The 22,769-nt window shown below is 40.8% G+C and overlaps 3 protein-coding genes across 5 annotated transcripts; 1 reads left to right on the top strand and 2 right to left on the bottom strand.

Annotated features, from left to right (window-relative positions):
• Positions 1-20: 20 nt before the first annotated feature.
• Positions 21-7,256, bottom strand: rgs7bpa (regulator of G protein signaling 7 binding protein a). The gene is made up of 6 exons (XM_086314689.1): positions 6,323-7,256; positions 5,215-5,381; positions 2,317-2,447; positions 1,933-2,077; positions 1,211-1,281; positions 21-1,066 (listed from the first exon to the last, which is right to left on the bottom strand). Exons 1-6 carry the CDS (start codon positions 6,470-6,472, stop codon positions 975-977), a joined length of 756 nt encoding a protein of 251 aa, XP_086170815.1. The 5' UTR covers positions 6,473-7,256; the 3' UTR covers positions 21-974.
• Positions 7,257-9,957: 2,701 nt separating this feature from the next.
• rnf180a (ring finger protein 180a) lies at positions 9,958-17,004 on the bottom strand. 3 transcript variants are annotated; one of them, XM_086314685.1, is made up of 4 exons: positions 15,590-17,004; positions 12,046-12,283; positions 11,019-11,144; positions 9,958-10,217 (listed from the first exon to the last, which is right to left on the bottom strand). In XM_086314685.1, exons 1-4 carry the CDS (start codon positions 16,544-16,546, stop codon positions 10,012-10,014), a joined length of 1,527 nt encoding a protein of 508 aa, XP_086170811.1. In that variant the 5' UTR covers positions 16,547-17,004; the 3' UTR covers positions 9,958-10,011. The 3 variants fall into 3 exon arrangements, with proteins under 3 accessions (XP_086170811.1, XP_086170813.1, XP_086170812.1); XM_086314687.1 differs by having other exon boundaries at positions 15,869-17,004; XM_086314686.1 differs by lacking the exon at positions 11,019-11,144.
• A 2,623-nt stretch (positions 17,005-19,627) lies between these two features.
• htr1aa (5-hydroxytryptamine (serotonin) receptor 1A a) lies at positions 19,628-22,086 on the top strand. The gene has a single exon (XM_086314688.1). The coding sequence runs from the start codon at positions 19,897-19,899 to the stop codon at positions 21,178-21,180; it is 1,284 nt and encodes a 427-aa protein (XP_086170814.1). The 5' UTR covers positions 19,628-19,896; the 3' UTR covers positions 21,181-22,086.
• The last annotated feature ends 683 nt before the right edge of the window (positions 22,087-22,769 follow it).

The raw sequence follows: 22,769 nt of genomic DNA, 5'->3' as shown, positions 1-22,769 counted from the left end.
CAATGACAAACACTGGTGGATGAGTTTCAATAACAAAAGTTTTATTAACAATGTAAAATGACCTATATCAGCTTTGACTACTGTACCTTCAGCTTGCCATAAACAGTGATCACTATATTTAATAAGCTGCGCTCTGTCTGCTTGACTGCCCAAGAGAGAGAGATGCTCTCTGCTTATACCAACAGCTTCTTTACTAACCACCTGCAACCTTGAAAATAATTCAGAGAGCATTGCGTAAAGAGTATGTGTATATACAAGTCTAATGTCTCGATTTATAGATAGATATTGTGTGCAAAGAAGTTTTCTTTTGACTATTGTATCTTCTATTCCATTTTGAAGCTGGAAAGTTTAAGTTGGGTACAGGTTCTTGTTTTATGGAAGACTAAATTAAGTACATTGAGAAGAAAAACAGCAAGGAACAGAAAACGGAGACTGTAATACACAAACGTATTCTTCACAAACCTGTCATTTCAGCTTAGACAAACGACAGTAAAACTTTGTCATTGCAAGAGCCGTCCTCAGATGTGTGAATGGCATCTGTTCATAAGTTATCACATTATTTCTGACAAAATGGACATTTAGATTCCCTTTTTAAAAAAAAAATAAAAACATAAATCCACATCATTCACTCAGGCTTGTGGAAGTAACAGAACATTGATATTATCATTTCAGACAAACTCTCATTCCCTTTTACATCAGACAAGCAGATATCGCACTTCGTTTACCAAAAAAGGGGAAAATCTGTTGCAAAATATCTTAAAATATATGTTCATGACTTTTGTTTTCATTACACTGCAGTTACAATTCTTCTTCGTATTACAAAATAAAATTATAAAATGGGCAGCCGTTAAAAAAAAGAGAAAGAGACAATTTATTTGAAAATGGCAGTAATAGATTGGTGGGAGACACAAGTGGTGAAGGACAGTGGGTAATGGTGTCTTTGTTGCCGCCTCCTACCCACAAAGGCGGGGCCCTTAGCTGGTTACCAGGCAACAGAGCCCAAAGAACCGCCTCTTCCTCTGTCGGACTAGTGGGTAGGGAGTCAGGTTCAGCAAACTGCTGTCATCTGGGCGAAAGAACACACAGACACCACAGCCAAGTCATGCATTTTTCCTCATTTGAGCTACGATGCAGTCCACTTAAACCAGTACCTCTGCTTCACAATGAATAATTCTGAAAGTGTTACTGCTTTTTGCATTTTCTTTCTCACCTTGGTTCTTCAGTGGTAAAGGCATTGTCTCCCTGAGTTTACTGAGAAGGTTCTTCATCTCCCTCATATCCCTGCAGTAAGGCAAATGGCTTTTTATGTTGTGTACATAAAGTATCCATAATATATGCAGTACATACTCGCATTCAGAAAAGCACAAAATCAGGTTTCCATTATTGGATTTTCTGGAGACTTTCCTCCCTAACTCGAACTCTTAACTTAATGTTAACCTAGGGACTGTATTTCAATTTATTTCATAATGTATTTCATAGCAGGAGTCGTAAACACACACGGTGTCTAGAAAAATAAGTAGTAGTAGTAAAATAAGTGTGTATACTTTTTGTTTTGAAATGTTGAAGCTTTGACACAAATATCTGATTATTTTTGGTATACTTCTATTGTTTTGTAAACTCAAATCTTAAATCCAACTGTGAGGTAAAACTATAGACCCACACAAACTACATAAATGTAATTTCAAGAAAGCCTTAGCTGATAAAAAAATATAAACATCCCAATGAATCTTATAATACAACATGTATTCCCAGTGTATTAAAATGCAATTTAATGTGATACGATACTTTGCATTATGTTCTTATAGGAAATGTAACAGATTACCCACCAAAATATATGTGAAATATTTGTTAAATCATAATAAAAACGCAAGTGCAGACACAGCACCTACGTACATCCCGAAGGACACAACAGAACACACTTTGTTTACCTACTTTTCTATGTTTTCTATGTCAGTGGCCACCAGCCAGCAGAGCTGAGGACAGTCAGTGGGGGAGGAAGAGGTGTCCTCCAGAATGGGGATGTCTGAGCTTTCCTCCGTTTTACCATCTAAGCCGGGAGGGCCACACGAGTCGTTACCTAAAGCACACAGAGAAATGCCTTAATCGTGTTTCCTCACTAGATACTGACCTAAATTATTTATGTCATTTGTACACAGTTATTTGAGTTTACTGATCGGTTTAGTGATGGCATTACTGGAATGACGGTGACGTTAGAGATACAAAATCCCATTTGTCCACATGTTTCTTTAAAAAAATTAAAAACAAAACAAAGCATACTATCTATAAACTATCCATGAGGCTTGTCTGTGTATTAACCTTTCCTGTGGAGCTGCAGCGATCCCAGCAAGCACACAGATTTGAGCATCTCTGTGATGTACATCTCCAGACAGCACTGCAGCTGGATGAAGAGCCTACAGATCTCAGGGTGGATTTCCCCGTCCTCTGGCCTGAAATGGCACATGAAGAGAACAAAGCTTACCAGCCAGGTGGAACTTGGTAGACAAAATAGTCTCTGCAAGTCTCTATGAGCATTACAGTAGTTGTTAATTCATCCGTGTATGTGCTAATCTTGAGTCTGAAACCAGCAGCAGCTTAAATAAATATTAGTACTAAACCAAAAAGTTAAAACAAAGAAAAAATATATTCCACTCTAAGGATGTGTTACTGACATGTCTAATTTGTTTGACTCATTTAAACTGTAAATGCAATATCTGTTGAAGAAATATGATCACCTACATTGGTAACTTATGCACTGCCTGTTCTTGTAATTTGAGGGTGCACATCTGTGTCACATCTGTGACAAATGCGAGTCACATGCTTTTACTTGGAAATATCTTTACTTAAGTGAATAAATGAGGGCTGGACCTGGTGATACTCGTGGTATTTTCTGTGCGTGATTACAGAAAATCTGTAACCTGAAGAATAACAGCAAATTCTTAATACCAGGTTTTAAGGCCAGAGAGGTTTATGAACTCAAATATGCATTAAAATGTTTGAGCAGAGTGTTTCCTAATCAAAGCTTAAAGTAAGCCTATAGAGTCTGCAATGATAATAAACATACTGTGCTTCTTATCCATGTTTTTTACAGCAAAGTTCAAATTGCTGCTGTCTCTGTGATTGTGCAAGCGTCTATATGTAGTGCTTACTTAACTCCCTGAGAATATATAAATAAAATGCACTGAAGAGATTCAAGCAACACAAAAGCCCGTCACAATATTTTTCATTCAACCGGAGCTGATCATTAGCTTTTATGAGACATCGCAGTAGCTTCACAACTATATTAATCGGGTTTTCAAAGGGAAACAGCAGGTGATATCCAGTGGGTGTAATATCACATGGGAAAGTGACAGCGATAAAAGGCGTGAAACTTGGTACAAATCTTTCTCACACAAATCATGCTCTAGAATTCACCTCTTCCAACAGCAAGCTTCTCCTTGCCATCACCGTTTTGTCACAGTGCCGCTTTACTGTTGCTCAAGCACAGCTGTCACCAGTGCTATCCCTCTAATCAGCTTTCCCCCTGCACATCGGAGGGACCTCCCATCATTCAAACCATTCTGACACACTGGGTTTATTTTATTAAAGGGGAATGAACTGGTTTAATTCAAGCTCTGTCTCTAGTAGCGGAGACAGACACTTAGATGGCCGAGAGAGCTTTTAGGGAAGGAGTTTTTAGAATATGTGCTGGTGATAATAATGGCAATGATGCAGATGCTGTTATCAGTGAGAATTTAAGAGTTCTCTCTAAAGCTACTGCACCATCTCCATTTAGCAGCAGAAGCTGGAACATTTAAGAGCACAGTTTCAATGGCTAATAGTCTTTTTTCTGCAGATACAGGTATAACTGTATTTAGGTGTATAATTATGAGCCATGCAGTTGAAAAACAACAGTGAAATGGTTCATTTTCCACCACTGCCCTGCTGCATTAAGGTATATTATTATTTAAAGCAACTAAATGCTCCTATTCAAATAAAGTTACATTCATGATTCATGCATGTGCACGATGGGAGATGTGCACTGAACATATTCAGTGTCACGCATCAAACATGTAGTTTTAAAACCCCACTAGAGTGAATTAAAATAGAAAAGAATTCAGCTTAACACTTTTTAAAACTGGACCTTGTAAAAAATATGGTGACAAATAATTTCTAATAGAAAAGGATCTCTCGTGGTTTAAATATACAGTATGTCCAGTGGTAGGAATATGCCCCTTCTGCAAGATAAATCATGATGCTGTTATTGTTCCAGCAGCACCCAGGCTTTGGCAAGCAGCTGGCACTGCAGACGTCCTCAAATCTCTCTCACCACTGGCTTCAGTCTGTCCGATTGTTATTTAAGTAAGTTTGAGTGTGCCAAGTTGGCTGGCATCTTAGCCTCACTGAGGATGTTAAAATCCCAAGCCTCCCTTTGCCCTTCTTCTACTGGCGCTATTGTAGAGGAGATATTGTGGGCCAAAACAGCAGTCCTTTCAGGCTCCTAAAACAGCTGTTTTCCTGTATCTTGAATCAAAGCTTTCATCACAAACAAACCACTTGAAATCTAATTTAACATGAAAATCTACTCAGAATCACTAAACAGTGAACAAACTTTGGATCCAACCACTTTAATTTACTGTTTCATTGTGATATCATTTGTTTTTGATGAGCAAAAGAAAAAAAACTCCCAAGGATTCCGATTCTTAAAAAAAATCTGTACTGAAGAAGCCACTCTCTCAATAAATTACAAGAAAAAGAAGAAAAAAAAACGTCATTGGCTCCACATTATTGATACTATTATCTCAGATATTAGTCCCGGGAAGCATTCCACTTTCCCTCCACTTTGTGCATTAACGTTTTAGGTCAGCTAATGGGAAGTGATCAGTTACAGTATGTTGTTGTGATTGCTTCCTGGTAAAGCTCTCCTTCTAACAAATTAGAAATGTCATGATTTTTAAAAGCTGATCTCATGTTCTGTTTTCCCACATACTTTGCCCACCACGAAAAAAAAAAATCAGTCCTTTAATGGGACAAGCATTAGATGGCCTATCGAAAGAACATTCTTATAAAAACACACACACAAAAAATATTCAGCAGCTCAAATGTTGATACTTGTGCAGGTTTACTTTGGTAAAATTAGCTACTTTTTTTAACTTCCGGCGCTGCAGTGTTGCAGAGCGTTCAGCCACTGATGGCTCTTCATTTTCAGGACCATGGACAGCGTCTGTGCCAACTCACCCCGATATCAAGGAGAGACTATGGTGTGCCGTTCGCGCCATTTCGCAGCCTTTGGTTCGGGTCCTCAGCATTTCGGCCCGTAACGAAGGACAGTCGACAGTGATCTCGCCAATTGAGATGACCAGCTCACGGTACAGAGCCACAAGTGTATTGAATTCTTGGACGATCTGCATTACAGTGAGATAATAAGTCACACAGACACAAAAAGTTATTACCTAACGAACCAGACAAGTAAGCATCACACAAATAAATTGCAGGATAGTCTTTATCCTCAGTCCGACCTGTCAACATGAAAACGCGTCAGCCAAGAAGGAAATGCTGAGCAGCATTTTACAGCGCCCCCCCCCCCCCCCCCCCCCAAAAAAAAAGACTAATGGGGACAAATAATGCTCCATGTGCAGTTAGACTGTCATGTGCTTCATTTCGAAAATTGCAGCCTTGCACATGTGCAGTCACCGATCCTTGCGAAAAACGCGGAAAGTGAAGCACAGCCCGCAAAGTAAGACTGCACGATAAACCAGCTGATTGTTGAATTGGTTGGTTTTCCATCATGCTAAATTTGGTTGTCTGCACAACCACGAAATTTGAGCTTGGGGCACAAGTATTCTGCTCTTTTTGTGCACCTCCTGCATAGCATCCTGCTGTAGTCCTGTAAACGAACAGCGAGGCTCCATGACGATCACTGATGTATGAAAGGGTGAAGTAGGCTTTATCATTCCTGTCAGCTTCTGTCAAAGCACATATGTGCCAAGATCATGCACTCCACCATGGGTAATCTTGTCATTCGGGCAATGCTGAAATCATTCCAAATCACCAGCAGCTTTCCACACTTTAAATGCAAATCACACAGTCAATCTGCACGCCGAGGTGTTCTGTTTGGCTTCACTGCCGACAAAGCAATGCAAATGCATAAAGCTATTTTTAGGCTGCTAGACCGGGTTAGAATCTTTTTTTTTTTTTCTTTTTTTTTGCAGCTATTAAGAGCTGTCGCCTGTGCGGCGTGCATGCACGGGGTATTGGAACATCCTTAAACAAAGAAAGGTTGCGATAATAGCACAGCACTCCTTATCAGAGGCACCATGCAGGCACTAACGTGCCGCAAACCTACCATTCTGCAGTCGGCCACGGCGCGCTGGGCTTTGCGGGTACTTTCGGTGCTCTCCCTCCTTTGTGAGTCTCGATAAGGAGGCTTGCCGATCTGGAAGATGTTCCCGGCGGATCTGGGGCGATTTTTGCGCCCATTCGATGCAGAACTCATGCATACACATCCACTATTAAAACAGCCCTAAGACAGAACGATTTGGTCTTATCCCCCCAAACTCCACCACTTTCTCTCTTCCTGCCTTACCACCCTGCACCTTACTGTTCACCTTATTCTCTCCTCGATTTACGCTCAGCTCACCTTCGCCAGCTATTGGCTGTGTTGAAACTCGAACGCTATTATTGCTCTATGTCTTACGTTCTTTCCCCCTAATGTGGGAAAGGTAGCAATTTTTTCCCAAGAAGAGCCCTAGAGCGCAGGTAAAGTACCGGATGAGAGCCCGTGACTCCTCTCCGCATTGCCTTGACTGCGACGGGGCGCAAGTCACCTTCACTCCAGCAGCACACGGTGCACAGTGAAGACTTCACACCCAACCCGGACTCCAGCTAGCTGAGGTGTCTTTTCTGACGCACCGATGTCAAGAGGGAACGATCGCATTCACGGATATTCTCCAAATGCAACCATTTTTTATGATTGCGCGTTTCCATTAAGCACCAATAAGACGGACGGTAACAGTCTTTTCTTAGCTATACAACCTCCTATTAAGACGAAATAACACGGCCAGTGTCCACGGCGACAATTTCACAGCGTACAACTGTGCCGGAAAACGTCGAAAAACTTAATTCCTGCTCTCGCGGTCTCAAGTCGGCTCCCAGTCTGTTTCCTTGAGTGTTTCCAGCTATTAGGAAGGGCCTATATCTAACCTTGGAGAGGCAGTAGAAGAACAGTTGCTACAGGCCTGACGTGGCTGGCAACACTGCGCACCCAAAGGACGCGAATACTAATAGGGCCCATCAACTCAACCCCCCTCCTCCCCCATGCTGACATATCAACTCCTGTACGTATGAAATTGAGGTCACTGGCCACTTTACCTCCACCACAAGTACCGAGTGGAGACAAAAAAGAATGAATTGAACACTTCCGTTAAAAATGAGCCTAAAGTGATTCTCTTTAGTTTTTAATATCACAAATTATTACTGCGTTTATACTCACATGCAGGTTAACTTAACAAGTGCTTAAGTTTCTGTTGTTACATGTGTGTCCGTCTACCTTTACAAGAATATAATTAACATAAAGAATGAAAAGGGTGGGCTATAGCTATATTACCGTTACTTAACTGGAAAAAAGTGCACGTTCAGCTTGTAGATAGTGTATCGTTTATTTTACATTTTGGATAGTTCAAGATTTAGCTTCGTTTCGACTAATAAAAATGCAGTTTTATCATCAGACCCTAAAACACAGTTGGGGTTGAGATATACATTAAAGTTAAAAATGCACAAAGACAAACTATTTTTTTACTATATATATTATGAGTATATAGATGTGTAACTGATCAATAAACGTTTTGTGTGTGTGTGTGTCTGATTACACCACAAAAGATCATCCAGGAAATACGTTATTTCAGCATGGGCACCGCTTTACTATAAGAGTGCCAGAATCAATTACTGGCTGTTGATGAGTGCTTTTCTCTCCTTGCTTTTCACAACCACAAATAGAAAAGTTTGCAGCAGATATTGTGAATAAATCAGTGAATGTGTATGGAGTGCTCTTCCTGACATGCATTACCATGAACACAAAGGAAGACTTGCGTGTGGAGTTGAAGACGCAATCACATATATTAGTGGCACAAAAAAGGCAAGGCAGAGAATTAGTTTGTGATATTTACTGTATAGTGACAATTAGTTTAAAGTAAGTTTTTGTGATCAATGTTTTCGGACAAACAAAAACCCATAAACATATCAGTAGTATGAACAACTACAGTAAAAGTTCAGCAAAAAACAAACAACCAAAGAGAACCATAACAGCCACACACAAAAAATGTAAAAAAAAAAAAAAACAAAAAACTTGTCCAAAAGGAGGCAAGACAAAAAATGGGAGATGAACGGCTAGAGAGCAGAGACCAATGAAGCAATCAGTTCAGTAAAGATTTAAGATTCTCCACAGCTTGGGCCCAAAGTTTAACTACACCTTCTTTAGCTCCACAGATTTAGGCTATGGAGAGTTTAAGATAAGCACATCCATGAAAGTGAGCAGCCATTGCTGCCAAATGAGCATTTGAAGTTTCCATCTTGTGGCAATCAACTTCTTAGCAGCTCTGAAACCAGCTAAAAACACTTGTCTCTGAGCCTTATGCAATGTAAGTTGATCTAAATAATTTAAAATTGAAATGTATGGGGAAAGTGGACCAGAAGTATGTAATAAACACAGATTTTCTTAAACCATCATTTACAGCAAGCTAAGCGGCACTGACTAATGTCTAGTTTTAGAGCTGTGAGCAATGCATCCACACTGAGATTAAAAGCCTGGTGCATACTTTATATGAAGCTGCTATAGAAATAATGGAAACTTGTAGAAAAAGTTCAAATAAAGGAGTTTTTTATATCCCAAACTAAAAGTTTGAAATGTGTAAGATGTGTGAGATGTGTGAATTCTTTGGCAAAAAATAAAAATGACCTAAAATGTCTTAAATAAAAATTTGTTGCATCTACAAACCTGTATGAAGTTTAAATGTTATTTCATATAAATTGTAATAAGTTAAACTAAACATGCATGTAGCCAATATAGACTCACCAGTAACCTAACATCCAAATCTGTGGAAGGAAAACCAGAGAGAAGGGAGGGAGCATGAAGGGAAACAGGAAGAACATGCAAACTAAACAGAAAGTCCTCACCTGACCAGACCATTTAAAACCAGAACCAGCAGTACTGAGCACTGCACCACCATCATGGTGCCCCCATCAGGTATAAGCATTATTAGCATTAGTAATATGTTGGGGAAAGCATTCATGAAACCACAAATGAATGTTCCCATACCTTAAAGCACATTTTTTTGTGTGTTTTTCTAACGTTTCGTTTCGTTTTTCTTATTGCGATATCCAACCTCTACAGTCTTATTAGACCCTCATCAGTCTGTTTTCTTTTAACTAAGATCTGCTCATTATTTTGGTTAATTCCACTTACAGGAATACAACAAGGATGCAATTTAAACTTATTTTGCATTGAGTGTTTGCTGCATTACAATATGTTTAATCAACAGTAACACATCTTAAAAATGAAGTGTCTGCAGTGGATGGAAGTTGGTAATTAAAAATTTCACATTGAAATTAATATGTCCTTGGACATTAGAAAAGTAATCACACTGGGAACAGTTCAAGTGGCTGTGCTGTTAAACAAAAGTTTAGGCATTGAAAAGTGTAATGGGATCATGTTGAAACACTGCAGCCTAACATGTTATATTAACATGCTGTTCGTGTTGTTGAGACACAAAACTGAGAACACTGGATTTTCCTTATTTCAGTGATTTATTAGAGATGTGAAGCTAGCACACTGATGGTTTTCCTCTACTACACCTCCTCACCTGCTTGAAATTCACTCACTGCGTTTTCATTAAACCTTACAACTTAAGTTGACCCCCCTTTGCATGCTCGCTGCATCATGTTTATGTTATGTCCTCACTCCCCTTTACCCCCACCCACCCCAAATTTATCTTCAGCCTTACCTTATTTCTATGTTACCCCAAAATTGCTGCCAGGGCATCAAAAAGAGGGGAAGAAGAAATAGCAAAGAAAGCAGAATATGAAGAACCCAATAACCCAGTTCACTGAGTAGATGTAGATGATGACCATGTCCATGTCAAATCGCCAGCCACGAGTGTCATCCTCGAAATCCATGGTGTCCAGAGGGTAGCCTTCTCCGTGGGGGAACTGGCGTCTAGCAATAGGACTCGACTGCCTCTGGAAGCCTGGTTTAAATGAGAAATAAGTCATTTTGTGTAGTTAAAAAAGCAACAATTTCCTCTGGGGTAATTAACACACATAACCTCAGTGTTTTGATAAATGTTAGACGACAGATTTTGATACAACTAGAGCTGCTATTGAAGACATTTACAAATTCATACAAATGAAAAGTGCACAGGATTATTTTTAGTCTTCTGTGAGGCCTTGAGGTACAATTACGATAAATAGGTAGCACAGCAGGTGGGCAGCACGGTGGCACGGTGGTTAGCACTGTTGCCGCACAGCAAGAAGGTCCTGAGTTCAATTCCACCATCAGGCCGGGGTCTTTCTGTGTGGAGTTTGCATGTTCTCCCCGTGTTTGCGTGGGTTCTCTCCGGGTACTCCGGCTTCCTCCCACCGTCCAAAGACATGCAGCTTGTGGGGATAGGTTAATTGGATAATCCAAATTGCCACTAGGTGTGAATGTGTGAATGAATGTGAGTGTGAATGGTTGTCTGTCCCTGTGTGTTAGCCCTGCGACAGACTGGCGACCTGTCCAGGGTGTACCCTGCCTCTCGCCCTGTGACAGCTGGGATAGGCTCCAGCGCCCCCCGCGACCCTGAAAAGGATAAGCGGAAGCGAATGGATGGATGGATGGAGGTAGCACAGCATACACGCGTCATATTGTCAAAAGTCACAAAACAACAGCGCTCTTTAAGTGCAGCTTCATAAAATACTAGCTATGCTTTATCTTTATATAGTTTTGCTGTTGTTGCAGATGACGTTGCTTAAATATGACCCCACTTTAGAGGGAATTAAAAACTTGCCTCCAAAGATGCGGAAGAGTTTTCTGCAGCTCGGGAGAGGCCACTTTGCACAGCTTGCTTTCTGAAAGTTCTGTTTCCGGGAAAGGTATTCCTTTGGAAAGAATGTTCTTGCTGTTTGGTTTAGCTCTATATAAATACATATTTTAAAAAAGACACAAAGTTAATGCAATAAAAAAAACCCGACCATTTTAATCACTTCTTCATAGCTTGGCTAGATATGTTTGATTTACTCAACACATTCACTAACAGCACATATAGCGTCACTTGCTTCTCTGATTATCTCCTTGTTCTGTGACCTTGGCTCTGGTAATCAACACGACAGTCTAATCTTGTCATCTAATCATTAACAAGAGCCCTCAGTGTTTCTACAGTCCTCCTCACCATCTAATCCATGCTACTATATACATCTAGAAATAGGCTGGGATGAATAATAAAAGTTTTTCAGTGATTCATAAATTTGACCAAAATCAAACCAAAATTGTATCTAATAAATTATCCCAAGGTGACAAAATACATTTGTTAGCACACACCACAGAAATATACACAATACATATATTATTACAGTAATAACTACTATTATACTGCTTAACATTGTGGTGAAAAGGTTTCCCTACAGCTTTAGGGTTCCACTTTTTACTGGTTTAAAGAAACCCTAAAACATCTGCTCCTATTATTACAGTTCATTTCCACCCACGGGGAATACTACTTCTTATTTCCATTAGAAAGCACGGAATCAAAGTGCTCAGACTGTGTTTGATTTTGTCTTCTCAGTCTAAGTGACTCATCTGGTCAAAGCTGAACTTAGGTCTACTCTGCTCCCTGTGGGACATCTGCAGCTGGGCCCTCTGAACAATCTGCAGCTTAGATGTTGTGTAGCAGCCAACACAGGAATAAAAATATAGCTGAAATCGTTTGTCCTTAATGTCAGATTTTTACATGAAGTTGTTTTTTGCTTTATTCAGTCTTTAGTGCTGAGGAAGTTTGATTAAGTGATTATACAGTAAGTGGTCCTTGCTCATCATCTCACCTTTTTGGAAGAAAACATGTGTGATGATTGTTCTGCACAGGGGGCAGGGGGTATTAGTGGGGCTGTTCTTAGCCAGCGTCCTAAGACAGGGCTCACAGAAGATGTGATTGCACGGGTGGCACATGTAAGGACTGAAGTACACATCCAAGCAGACAGCGCAGATGTAGCCCTCTCTGTCCCCGGTAGTCAGGGCCTCATCGTCCTCACTGCTGCTGCTGGATGGGTTTCCTGTTGAACTCTGGGAAAAAACAGAAGTAGAAAAGAACATTTTAATTGTTAAAAATATCTTTTCTTGTGTGACCACAAACCTGCTTATGTTTGCATGTGTGCATATTTAAAGCTCCAATATTAGAATGATAAAACCCATTTTTGCACAGTTTTGGCTATATGGACTAACCTCTGAGACAGTTATATTAGTATCTTGCCTAGGATTGGATAACAGCAATAAGAGAGAGCAATCCAGAGATTTGACCCTTCACGTATGAGATGTTAAGTATAAATTATCACTACAAGATGCTACCAGTTAGCATTAAATATAAGTGAAAATGTCCTCTTTCACAGTTCTCTTCTATTTGAATTTCTTTTCTCTTTTGATGAATGTAACCCTCTTTGACACCCATCCAAACAGCATAATAATATGTGTGAGGACATGAGGGTGTCAGGTGTGAGTTCAGTCAAGTGAAATGTCTACCTACCTACATTTTCACACATCTTACTGTAAAGCATAAACATTGTTTGTTAGAGAGAGCATTCTGACCCATCATAGGCATTAGTTCAAACTCCTATTACTTCATGGAAAACCAATAGAGGTGCATCTTAGGATGTGTCACTTTATATCTGTTGCAGTTTGTCAGTTAAGCCCTACTATGAGCCCTCTTAACCTCTATTGGATAAAAACAGAAGGTGGGTTTTGGATCTGGTTAGTATTCTCTTTCATCATGCAGAGCATCTGCTACACTCTTTCCTTACTTCCTCTTTTCTCCTCAACAGTTAATTTATCCTCATCACTCACTTTTTATGGTTCCAAATTCCAGCTATAACTCCATGATGTAACAAAAGCTCTTTTTTTAAAATAGTAGCTAGGGCTTTCCAAGTCACCCACCGCCTCCTCAAACACGTGTTGTGTTGGCAGACCCCTGAGAATTGAAGCTTCACTGTTTAAAAAGAATCCTGGGGGTGTTTCCAAAGTAATTACTATTTTCTCACCCTGGGGGAGCTCCAGGGACTTCCCAGTCACATCAGCCCATCCTCCCAAGGTGTGTCATTAAAGAGAGGAGAGAACACAGAGCACAGGGTGTCTAAGTAAGCATAGATGCTGAGGCTCTCCTGGCAACATGTATGGTGACATGCCAGTTTTGTCTAGGTTACAATCATATACTGGTATATAAATGAATAAGAGTGTGCTCTATGACATACAGAACCAAAGTTTAGACTAAAAAAAACTGCTAATTTATAGATAAACCTATAACTGAGTGAAGCTCTATTTGATAGCGCTGCTGCACCACAAACAATTTGCATTTCCTTCACAAAATGTGTTTCTGCAGAACAGCAGCTAAAACCACATTTTAGCTTTTTTCCAGCAGCTGGAAACAAGCCAACACTAAACGTCTCTGCATTACTCAGGATGAAATCACATCCTGTGGTTTGTTTTTATACAACAGCATCTCCTCTAGCTTTGTCCTACGACACTTTTCTCACAAACAAATTCAAACAAGCCAGCACAAACCAAGAAGGCAGCAACATGAATGCAGTAAGTTAAGACAGTTTAAAAAGGGGATTAAAAAAATGTAAAACATTCTGTATTGTACAAAATATTGATAAAACTTATTGTGAAAATCCAAAATCTAAACCAGGGTATTTGACCAGTGTGCCCAATAGCAGCGTGTGTTCTAGGTTTTTATATTCTCCCAATCGAGAATAAGTGCAAAATTTCTGAAATTCAATTTTCACAGAGCTGATAAATGGAAATAAAGATTCAACATGATAAATGAGCAAGAAATGGGTACTGGGTAACAAAAGTAATTGTTTAAAAACATATTGAATATATGTTGGGTTTTCAATGTCTTTATCAGTCTAAGGAAAAAATGCCTTTTTCCTGAAAGTTAGCTGAGAACATCAATATATAAGGGTGTGCTAGATGTGGAGCAGGAGCAAGGTGATGATTGGCTTAGCTTAGGATAAATGGAAGCAGAAGGAAGAAGCTAGCTGGCTTCATCCAGTGTACACCAAAATGCACCCGCCTTCAAACCTATTTGAAAATCCGTTATTTTTTTTTATTATTAGGACATAATAAAAAAAAAAGAAGAAATCATTTGGTTTTTGCTAGAGTCTATCAGCTTCAGATGAACGACAACACATTATATGCTACAGTATCGTTATCTATTTATCAAGCCTATACAGCAATGGAGACACAGCGTATGAAAAACCAAGCATACCCTATCATTCAGTAGTTTGCAGAACTATTATTAGCGGCAGTAAGTTTAAATAATGGCTTTCTGTATGATTTTATCAGTCTCTCAGATCATTGTGGGGGAAATCTGAGCCATTCTTTTTTACAGCGTTGCTACAGTTCACTCAGATTTGCAGGCATTTGTTCATGCACAGGTCCCACGACAGCATTTTATTTGGGAGTAGGTCTGGACTTTCTTCCTTTCTTTTTCAGCCATGCTAGCAGATTTGCTGGTGTGCTAAGGTCCTGTTGCATGACCCAGTTTATTTACACACCAAGTCCAATGAATAACAGATAGGAATATCTTAACTAAAAACAGCACAGTCTGTAGGAGGACAAAGGATTAGGAAATCGATCATACGAAAGTGTCGAAGAAACTAATTTGACTTTTGGTAACAGAGCAGTCAGAGTAATTTCAGTCTGCCAACGTGACTGCAGCTCTGCAGCAGCCAATCAAAATGGAATCTGCTCTTTTGTCTGGTCGGTTTTGAAGGGCTCTCTGCCCAAGCCTCATCATGCAACTAATTCAGATGTAACCCCACTTTAAACCACGCACACAATGGCTATTGAAATGAGCTGGTTGCTGATATAGCTTTCGAGAGCCAGAGTCTAGATGAAACAAACAGACACACACACACACGTGTATGCTGTAATATAAAGTACCATGAGTAAAAACAGTGAAAAATAGATGCAGTGCAAAAAAACCAAACAAACAAAGCCCCAACAACAACAAAACAGAAACAGGCCTAATGTTTGTACCTGTTGTTTTGTACCACGTGATTATGTGCATGCAGCCTCTGTTTCTTTCTTTCTTTACTACATATACCTGCCATGTTGTGCTATAAATACTTCTTTAGTAAGAGTAAGTCCTGAGTATAAATCTCAGGACTTACTCAGTTAAAAACATTTGTTATTTGGTGTGTCTTTAATCCTTAAAGTCCATAAAGACTACATATTAAAAAAAATAAATTATCCTGGGTATTAATTACTGGATCTAGTAATTACTAAATCATTTAGTGATCTAATAACTGCCTCTGTGACTCATCTCGTGGTGATACTTAAACCTCTGTGATGTCAGTGTGCAGTGCCAGTCACCTGTCTGCTCTCTTGCTGTTGATTTTGTCTCCATTTCTCCCTTCTTCGCTGTCTCCTCCTCAGACTTTTAATCCTGTTCCTCTCCCTTTTACTCATCCTCCTCTCACAAGGAACACAAGGTTGTGCCACTGCTGAGGTCACGCTTTGACTCATCACCCTTACCACCCCGCTGCCTCCTTCATCACCATCCTCCACGTTCTCTTCATCACCCTCATCCTCTCCCTCCCCTCTTAGCTCATAGAAGGTCAAAGATCGCCCAGGTGCTGACCCTGGTCTCACCTCCACCCAGAATGGATCTGGCTCCCTGAATGAACTTAGTGAGTAGAGGTGCAAGTCTCCTGCTGCTGGTCTGGATAAAGGTCTCTGAGGTGACCGGGGTATGGACCTGGTATGAGCAGCAGGCCGACGGGACAGTGCGTTTGAACTGGAAGTGAAGGTCCAGTTGCAGCCAGTGCTCTGGAGTCGAGAGCAGGTGTGTCCTCTCTGCAAGTTGCTCGATCCTTCTCCAAGTTCCAAAATGTTGTTTAACTGATGATCAGAATTATTACTTGACAAACTTCCAATGCTTTCTCTTCTCTGTCTATACTGTGCTTCATCTCCATGTGTTTCATCTCTTTCCGCCATTCTTCTTTCCATACTTTTCCCTCTTTCTCTGCCTTCCAAATCTCCAGCAGTTATTGTCTCCTCGCCCCTGTCTTGGTTTTGCTCTCTCCAGCTTCCTTTGTTGTCCTCACTGCAGGTCTTTTTGCGTGCTTTTCCACCTGACAGCGCAGGTCTCACCAGCACATTGCTTGACCTTCCCTCGTCTGCTGGATTTACACTCCTTTGCCTAGATCGCTCCACTTTTGGTGTGTGAGTCTCATTAGTACTGGTTTCCTCACCAGCATCCTCAGCTTCGCTACATCCAACTCTGTTCGAGACATTTACACTAGAAGCTCCCACATGGGAGCTCATCATGGCTCATTCGAAGCACCTCGCCCACCAGTGGAAGACATCTGAAGCAACTTCACCCAGTTAGCCTGGTTTTTCCCCTGTCATCCTTTTCCTGCTCTTCTTTCCCACTTCTTCTGGATGTATAGATTGAAGCTCTTTTTAAGAGCTACAGGGACTGTTCGAGTGCAGAGGCGGTGAGCAGTGGTGCTCTCTATCCTGCCCCTGTTAGCCCACTGGGGCATTCCACTCTGTTAACAAAGACAAAGTCCCCATAGTGTGCCCCACTGCAATAGGTGCACTGTTAACAGCCTTGCTATTGTCCTTCATGACCTATAGAAAGCACACCACTATGGAACCAGCAGACTCACAAAAACCAAGTGAAATAGCCAGAGCCACCTTTTTTCCCCTCATGCCCACAACCGTGGTGTCAGCTTTTTTCACTTACTGGTTGATAAGCACAGCACAGTGTGTGTGTGTGTGTGTGTGTGTGTGTGTGTGTGTGTGTGTGTGTTGCTGCTGCTGCTGCTTCCTTGTTAAAGCATTTCAGTGGTCTAGCGTAGCAGAATTTATTTTTCCTGAATTCAAAAAAGATCTGCATGAAAAACATTCAATTAAATGCATTTTTATTTATATAGGCAAAAATCACAACAACAGTTGCCTGAAGGTGCTTTATACTGTAGGGTAAAGATGTGACAATAATACAGAGGAAAATCCAACAATCAGACAAAATCCCAACAATTTATCAGTTCTTGGTTACTGGAATTTAAAGAGCCTGCTTTATAACTGAGGTTCTATTAAAAAGGTTATTACATGAAGTTTTATATTAGTATTTATCAAAATAATCATCCTTTCCACCCTTTCCCATTGTGAAGGTGGCTCTTCACACCTCCCTCACCTGTTTTCTATTCCTTCATTCTCATTGTATTCTTGACATTTCCTCTCATCTTTTGCCAAGTTGTTTTGTCAGTTTGTTGCGTCAGTCTAGTGTCTTGTCTCTTTAATGTATTTATCATTTCCTGGCAATCTGATCTTTTATCCATCACTTATAGAGCAGTTAAATGAAAGCACTAAATTTATCCTCGTTTTTTTTCAGCACTTAGCTTTTATTACATGCTTTTATCATTTTTGCAGTGACTGTCATGTCTAATTGTTTCAAAGACAAATGACAAGAAAGGGTGATTTGTATCCCTTTAAAGGTGTCTGTCTGTGATAAAATTGTCATTTTAATAAGTACTTCTGTTACTTAGATTTTGGTTTCGCTGACATTCTGAGAAAATTGAGTGGCTCCCTCAATGCCAAGCAGTCAATCTGGAATTACATCAAGAGACAAATAAAAGTCAGATGTTATACAAAAGAACAGCGGCAAGCACTCAAAGATGCTTTGTACAACCTACCTGCCAAGTACCTTGAAAAAGGAAGAGAACAAGTGCCATTTATGGCACAGTGACAACCCCAAATTTTAGTTTGATTTACTTTTTTGTTCTTTCTGATTCACCACTCTTTGGTTGAAAGTGGTAATATGTTTTAAAACATCCTTGCATACCCTCCCCCTTCAAATTTAACACAAGGCTATATTTACCTGTGTCGTGTCAGCTGATTTCCACACACACTGGAAGTACTATACAGAAAGAGCATGAGACTTTCTAATCTAATTATTGTACTGGTATTTCAGAAGCTTCAGAGGGATGGGAAAACAATACATCCATTTTGATTTTAAACTCCAGTATAACCAACACAGCAGATTCTCGCAGTTAAAGTCAAAGTTAAGTGTCTAAAAACTGAAACCATCCAACAAAAAGAATGCAGAACAAGGTTTTTTTTAAAACAGAACTTTGGAGTTTTTTCAAACATGTTGAGTATTATCTTTGGTGGGGAGGAGGGGGGCACCTGGAGGCACAGGCTGGGATGTTGGATGAGTCTTATCCCAAATTAGGATTGTAATTGTAATTTGTAGGAAAAAACGTATTTCAACAAATAGAGAAAATATAAATTGCCCACTATGTGCTCTGTTTGTACACATTTTGTTGTCCATTTAAGCTTTTGTCATTTCTAGCTTTTGCAATTTTCACTTCATGGCCCTTTTCCTAAATTGACATTTTGCATCTAAATATCTTTTCTTTTTCAATTTTTAATTATCACCTGGCCTTAGGGCCTCTGTGTGGAATTCCAATGAGAACTTTTAAGATTTTTTTAAATACGTTTTTTAGACTCACTCATCTTTCATACAATCACCTCATAACAGACACTCACCCACAGCCTCCATCCCTCCCCTTTGAGAAGTTCCTCACTAACTGCGTTTATTCAGACTCCACTCTGACTCATAGCTGACATTATTTGTTGGCTCGAATACACTTGAACACAAGGCAACGGCTACAGCTGTTTTCAAGGGAACCCCCTCCTTCCTGTAATGTACTCACACAACCTACCCTGAACTCATATGCGCTGATGGAGCAACGTCCACCATTTGGTGCAATATCATTCGCGTACAGCAGAGGGCAGCAGCATTCCTTTCAGGACTGCAGAGGAGCTGTTCCTGGTCCTGAAACTATTTTCTCTCAGCGCTCTGGACATTTGAACTTTTCTCCCTTTCACATCAAAATTGCAAAGCTCCACTCGTAAGCACGCTTTACGAATTACTCGGTTCTAGTTCAAACTGTTTTAAAATATTTTTTAAAGATCCGTTTCAAACGAAGTTGCTTTACACAAAAACTTCATGGGAACCGACGATAGATACTCTTTTTTAAAATGTATCCGTCTTAGGTAGCCCAACGACAAATTTGCTTCATTTGATAGTTAATTTTCTGATATCTCGTTATATTAAAAAAAGAAAGGAAAAATTCCTGGTTACTGGTTCTGGCTGATACCAACCCTTTCCGATGAAGGCTAAAACTAAACTTTAAAAAATGAATAAATAAACAAAATACTTTTTTCAGTGAGTCCAAAGAGTAAAATAAAGGAGATACAAAAAGGACAGTAGCTCTCTGCACCCTCGGCGGCGGTCTGTGATGAAAAACTGAGCAACAGGGAGAGTAAAGGCACAAACCTCCAGGACGACCTCCTCCCGGTCTGACGTACCTAAAGCTGTTGGTATAAATGAATTCACGGCGTCACCAAGCTCAGATGATTCGCAGTACCAGTGTGCGCACCCGGCTGTCAACACTCATGGGCTACAACATACACAGCCCCCTCACACGCACTCACAAGCACGTCTGCGTCATGCGTCCTGAGAGCGACAGCACGAGCCCGGTAACTCCGATGGACCCGGTAAAACGCACAGCGGCAGCAGCAGTCTGAGGGGGCTGACTGACTCCTGCTTATTCTTCCACTACTCCCCACTACTTTGGGAAAAGTTTCGCTCTGAGTGTGGTTGCATTATGGATTTTATAACCACAAGCAACAACGACAGCAACGCGACCAGTGTTTACCCCGGTGGGGGGGACGTGGTTGCCGACTGGAACGGGGGTGAGAATGGCACGGGGTCCGGGTCTCTTCCAGATCTGGTGCTAAGTTACCAGATTATTACCTCAATGCTCCTGGGGGCCCTCATCCTCTGCTCCATATTTGGCAATGCGTGCGTCGTGGCAGCCATCGCCCTGGAGAGATCTCTCCAGAATGTGGCCAACTATCTGATCGGATCCCTGGCCGTGACAGACCTCATGGTATCTGTGCTGGTCCTGCCAATGGCGGCCCTGTATCAGGTTTTAAACAAGTGGACTCTGGGGCAGGAGATCTGTGATTTATTCATCTCTCTGGATGTACTGTGTTGTACATCATCCATCCTGCATCTGTGCGCAATTGCTTTGGACAGGTACTGGGCCATAACGGACCCTATTGACTATGTAAATAAACGGACACCAAGGAGAGCTGCGTTCTTGATTAGCGTCACTTGGCTAATTGGTTTCTCCATTTCTATTCCGCCTATGTTAGGCTGGAGAAGCGCCGAAGACAGGGCAAACCCCGACGCCTGCATGATCAGCCAGGACCCGGGCTACACCATCTATTCTACGTTTGGAGCTTTTTACATCCCTCTTATCCTCATGTTAGTTCTATACGGACGAATATTCAGAGCTGCTCGGTTTCGGATTCGAAAGACAGTGAAGAAAGCAGAGAAAGCAAAAGTGTCAGAAAAGTGCTTGAGTGTGTCTCCGGCCATCTTTCACAAGAAAACCAACGGAGAAACCGGCGGCAAAGGCTGGAAGCGCGGGGATGAGTCTAAATCCAGCTCTCCGTGCGTAAATGGCGCGGTGAAGCATGGAGACGAGGGCGAATCATTGGAGATCATAGAAGTTATCAGCAACTCAAAGACGCACTTGCCTCTGCCCAACACTCCTCAGTCCTCCTCGCACGGCTATGAAAACATGAATGAAAAGAACTCGGGGGCGAAGAGAAAGATCGCGCTGGCCAGGGAACGTAAAACGGTGAAAACACTCGGCATCATTATGGGAACTTTCATCTTCTGCTGGCTGCCCTTTTTCATCGTTGCACTGGTACTACCTTTCTGTGCAGAGAGCTGCTACATGCCCGAGTGGCTGGGCGCAGTCATAAACTGGCTGGGCTATTCAAACTCTCTCCTCAACCCCATCATATATGCCTACTTCAACAAAGACTTCCAAAACGCTTTCAAGAAGATTATAAAATGCAAATTCCACAGACCATGACCAGAGTAAAAAAAAAAAAGAAAAAAGAAAAACGTTTACGTTTACGTTTATTTAAATGCGGATACGTTAATCAGAGAGCGGGGATGTTCAGTGACTGTATAGAAACAGCAAAAAGACAAAAACAACAACAACAATACACAGACTTTCATTCAGGGACAGTCCCTTTTAGTCGTGTCTTAAGGATGGTGTAAAAATAATCCACCGGTGAAACAAATCAATATAGAAACTTTCGCTGTTAATGTACAAGCTCATGTTTATTCAGTGTTGTAGCTACAGTATATAGCTTATATGCGACGGCAGCCATCGTTGTATTGCCATGCAAGACGTGTCCTGTGCTGTTTCCATGCATTTTATCATGAGGCACGCGGGGTTTCCGTCCCATGTCATGAGCTGTGTAGCACTGAAACAATAAAAGCAATCAAAGTTTGTCACGAAGAAATATGAGTGAATGTTTGTTTAGAAGCAAAAACGAGAAAAGAAGAGAGCAGAGGCCCATTATGAAAAATCACACTTTCACTTATAGGACATGGCTCGTCATATATCTTCATATAGATAATAAGGAATGAGTGATTTTCCTATGTTCTTGAGCACTCGAAGCAGTGGGCAACTTATCAGTTTGCTTTGACAGGCCAACACACTGATGATGATGAGTGATGCTCAGGTTATCAGTGCATGGTGTATTTAAGGTCTTAAAACAAATGGGTATCAAATGAAGCCCAGTGTCTAGCCATCAAATCCACCTCAGAGTTGAAAGCAAAAGAAGATGGGCATTTTTCTTCTAAAATGGGAACTGGTATTGCATTTATGATACGATGCATTCTCAATCTCCCTGTGGCTCTTCTCATTTTGGCCTCCTCTCTTCTCTATTTCTGTCCCTTGAGTGTTAGAGAAAGACAGGAAAAACAACAGACTGACAGTGAAAGTAAAATTACTCAGAGAAAAACCAAGAGAGGGAGTCTAACTCGTTTCTCTTGTATAGGATTGTTGTGCAGTTCTCCATCGAGGCTTATTGAGAACTACATAAACAGCTTGTTACATCATCAACCTCAAGAAAATCTGTGCTAAATTTAGTCCACACACACGCACACACGTACACACACACACATACACATGTGTGCACACTCATAATAGCACATAGTTTAGAGGGTTACTCAGAAAAATAGGCCACATAATAAAAAGGGTTGCAGGAAACCTCCTCACTGTATAACTGCTATCATCTATCAAGCAAATCTCAGACACAAATCCACTTACAGTTGATAGAGAGATAAATGCTGTCAGGCATTAAAAGAGGAAGGAGGAAAACAACTTTCAGGAAGAAGCCCCAATCAGGCCCGCTTCCTTCACAAGATGGGTGGCTATCTGAAGCATTGCCATGGCAACACATCAAGCCCAAGGCATCAAGGTTGGTCAGATATGAAGGCAGGCTGGCTAGGGACAGACAGGAATGTGAGACATACAGTAGCATGACAGTTTACAGGTGACACCTGTGGCATGACAAGTTAGCTCATACTCTGCTGGGTGATCGTATGTGAGATAAAATTACAGTGTATCTAATTTTTATCACTGCAAGGAGCCTTTTCACCAAGGAT

This window comes from Aulonocara sp. 'chitande type north' Nkhata Bay, linkage group LG12 (genome assembly GCF_057382095.1).
Source record: "Aulonocara sp. 'chitande type north' Nkhata Bay isolate Kocher_YH1m ecotype deep benthic linkage group LG12, A_spYH_male_GT1.1, whole genome shotgun sequence".
Classification (NCBI taxonomy): domain Eukaryota; kingdom Metazoa; phylum Chordata; class Actinopteri; order Cichliformes; family Cichlidae; genus Aulonocara; species Aulonocara sp. 'chitande type north' Nkhata Bay.
The sequence above is the reverse complement of the archived record's forward strand: the minus strand, read 5'-3'. Positions and strand labels throughout refer to the sequence as shown.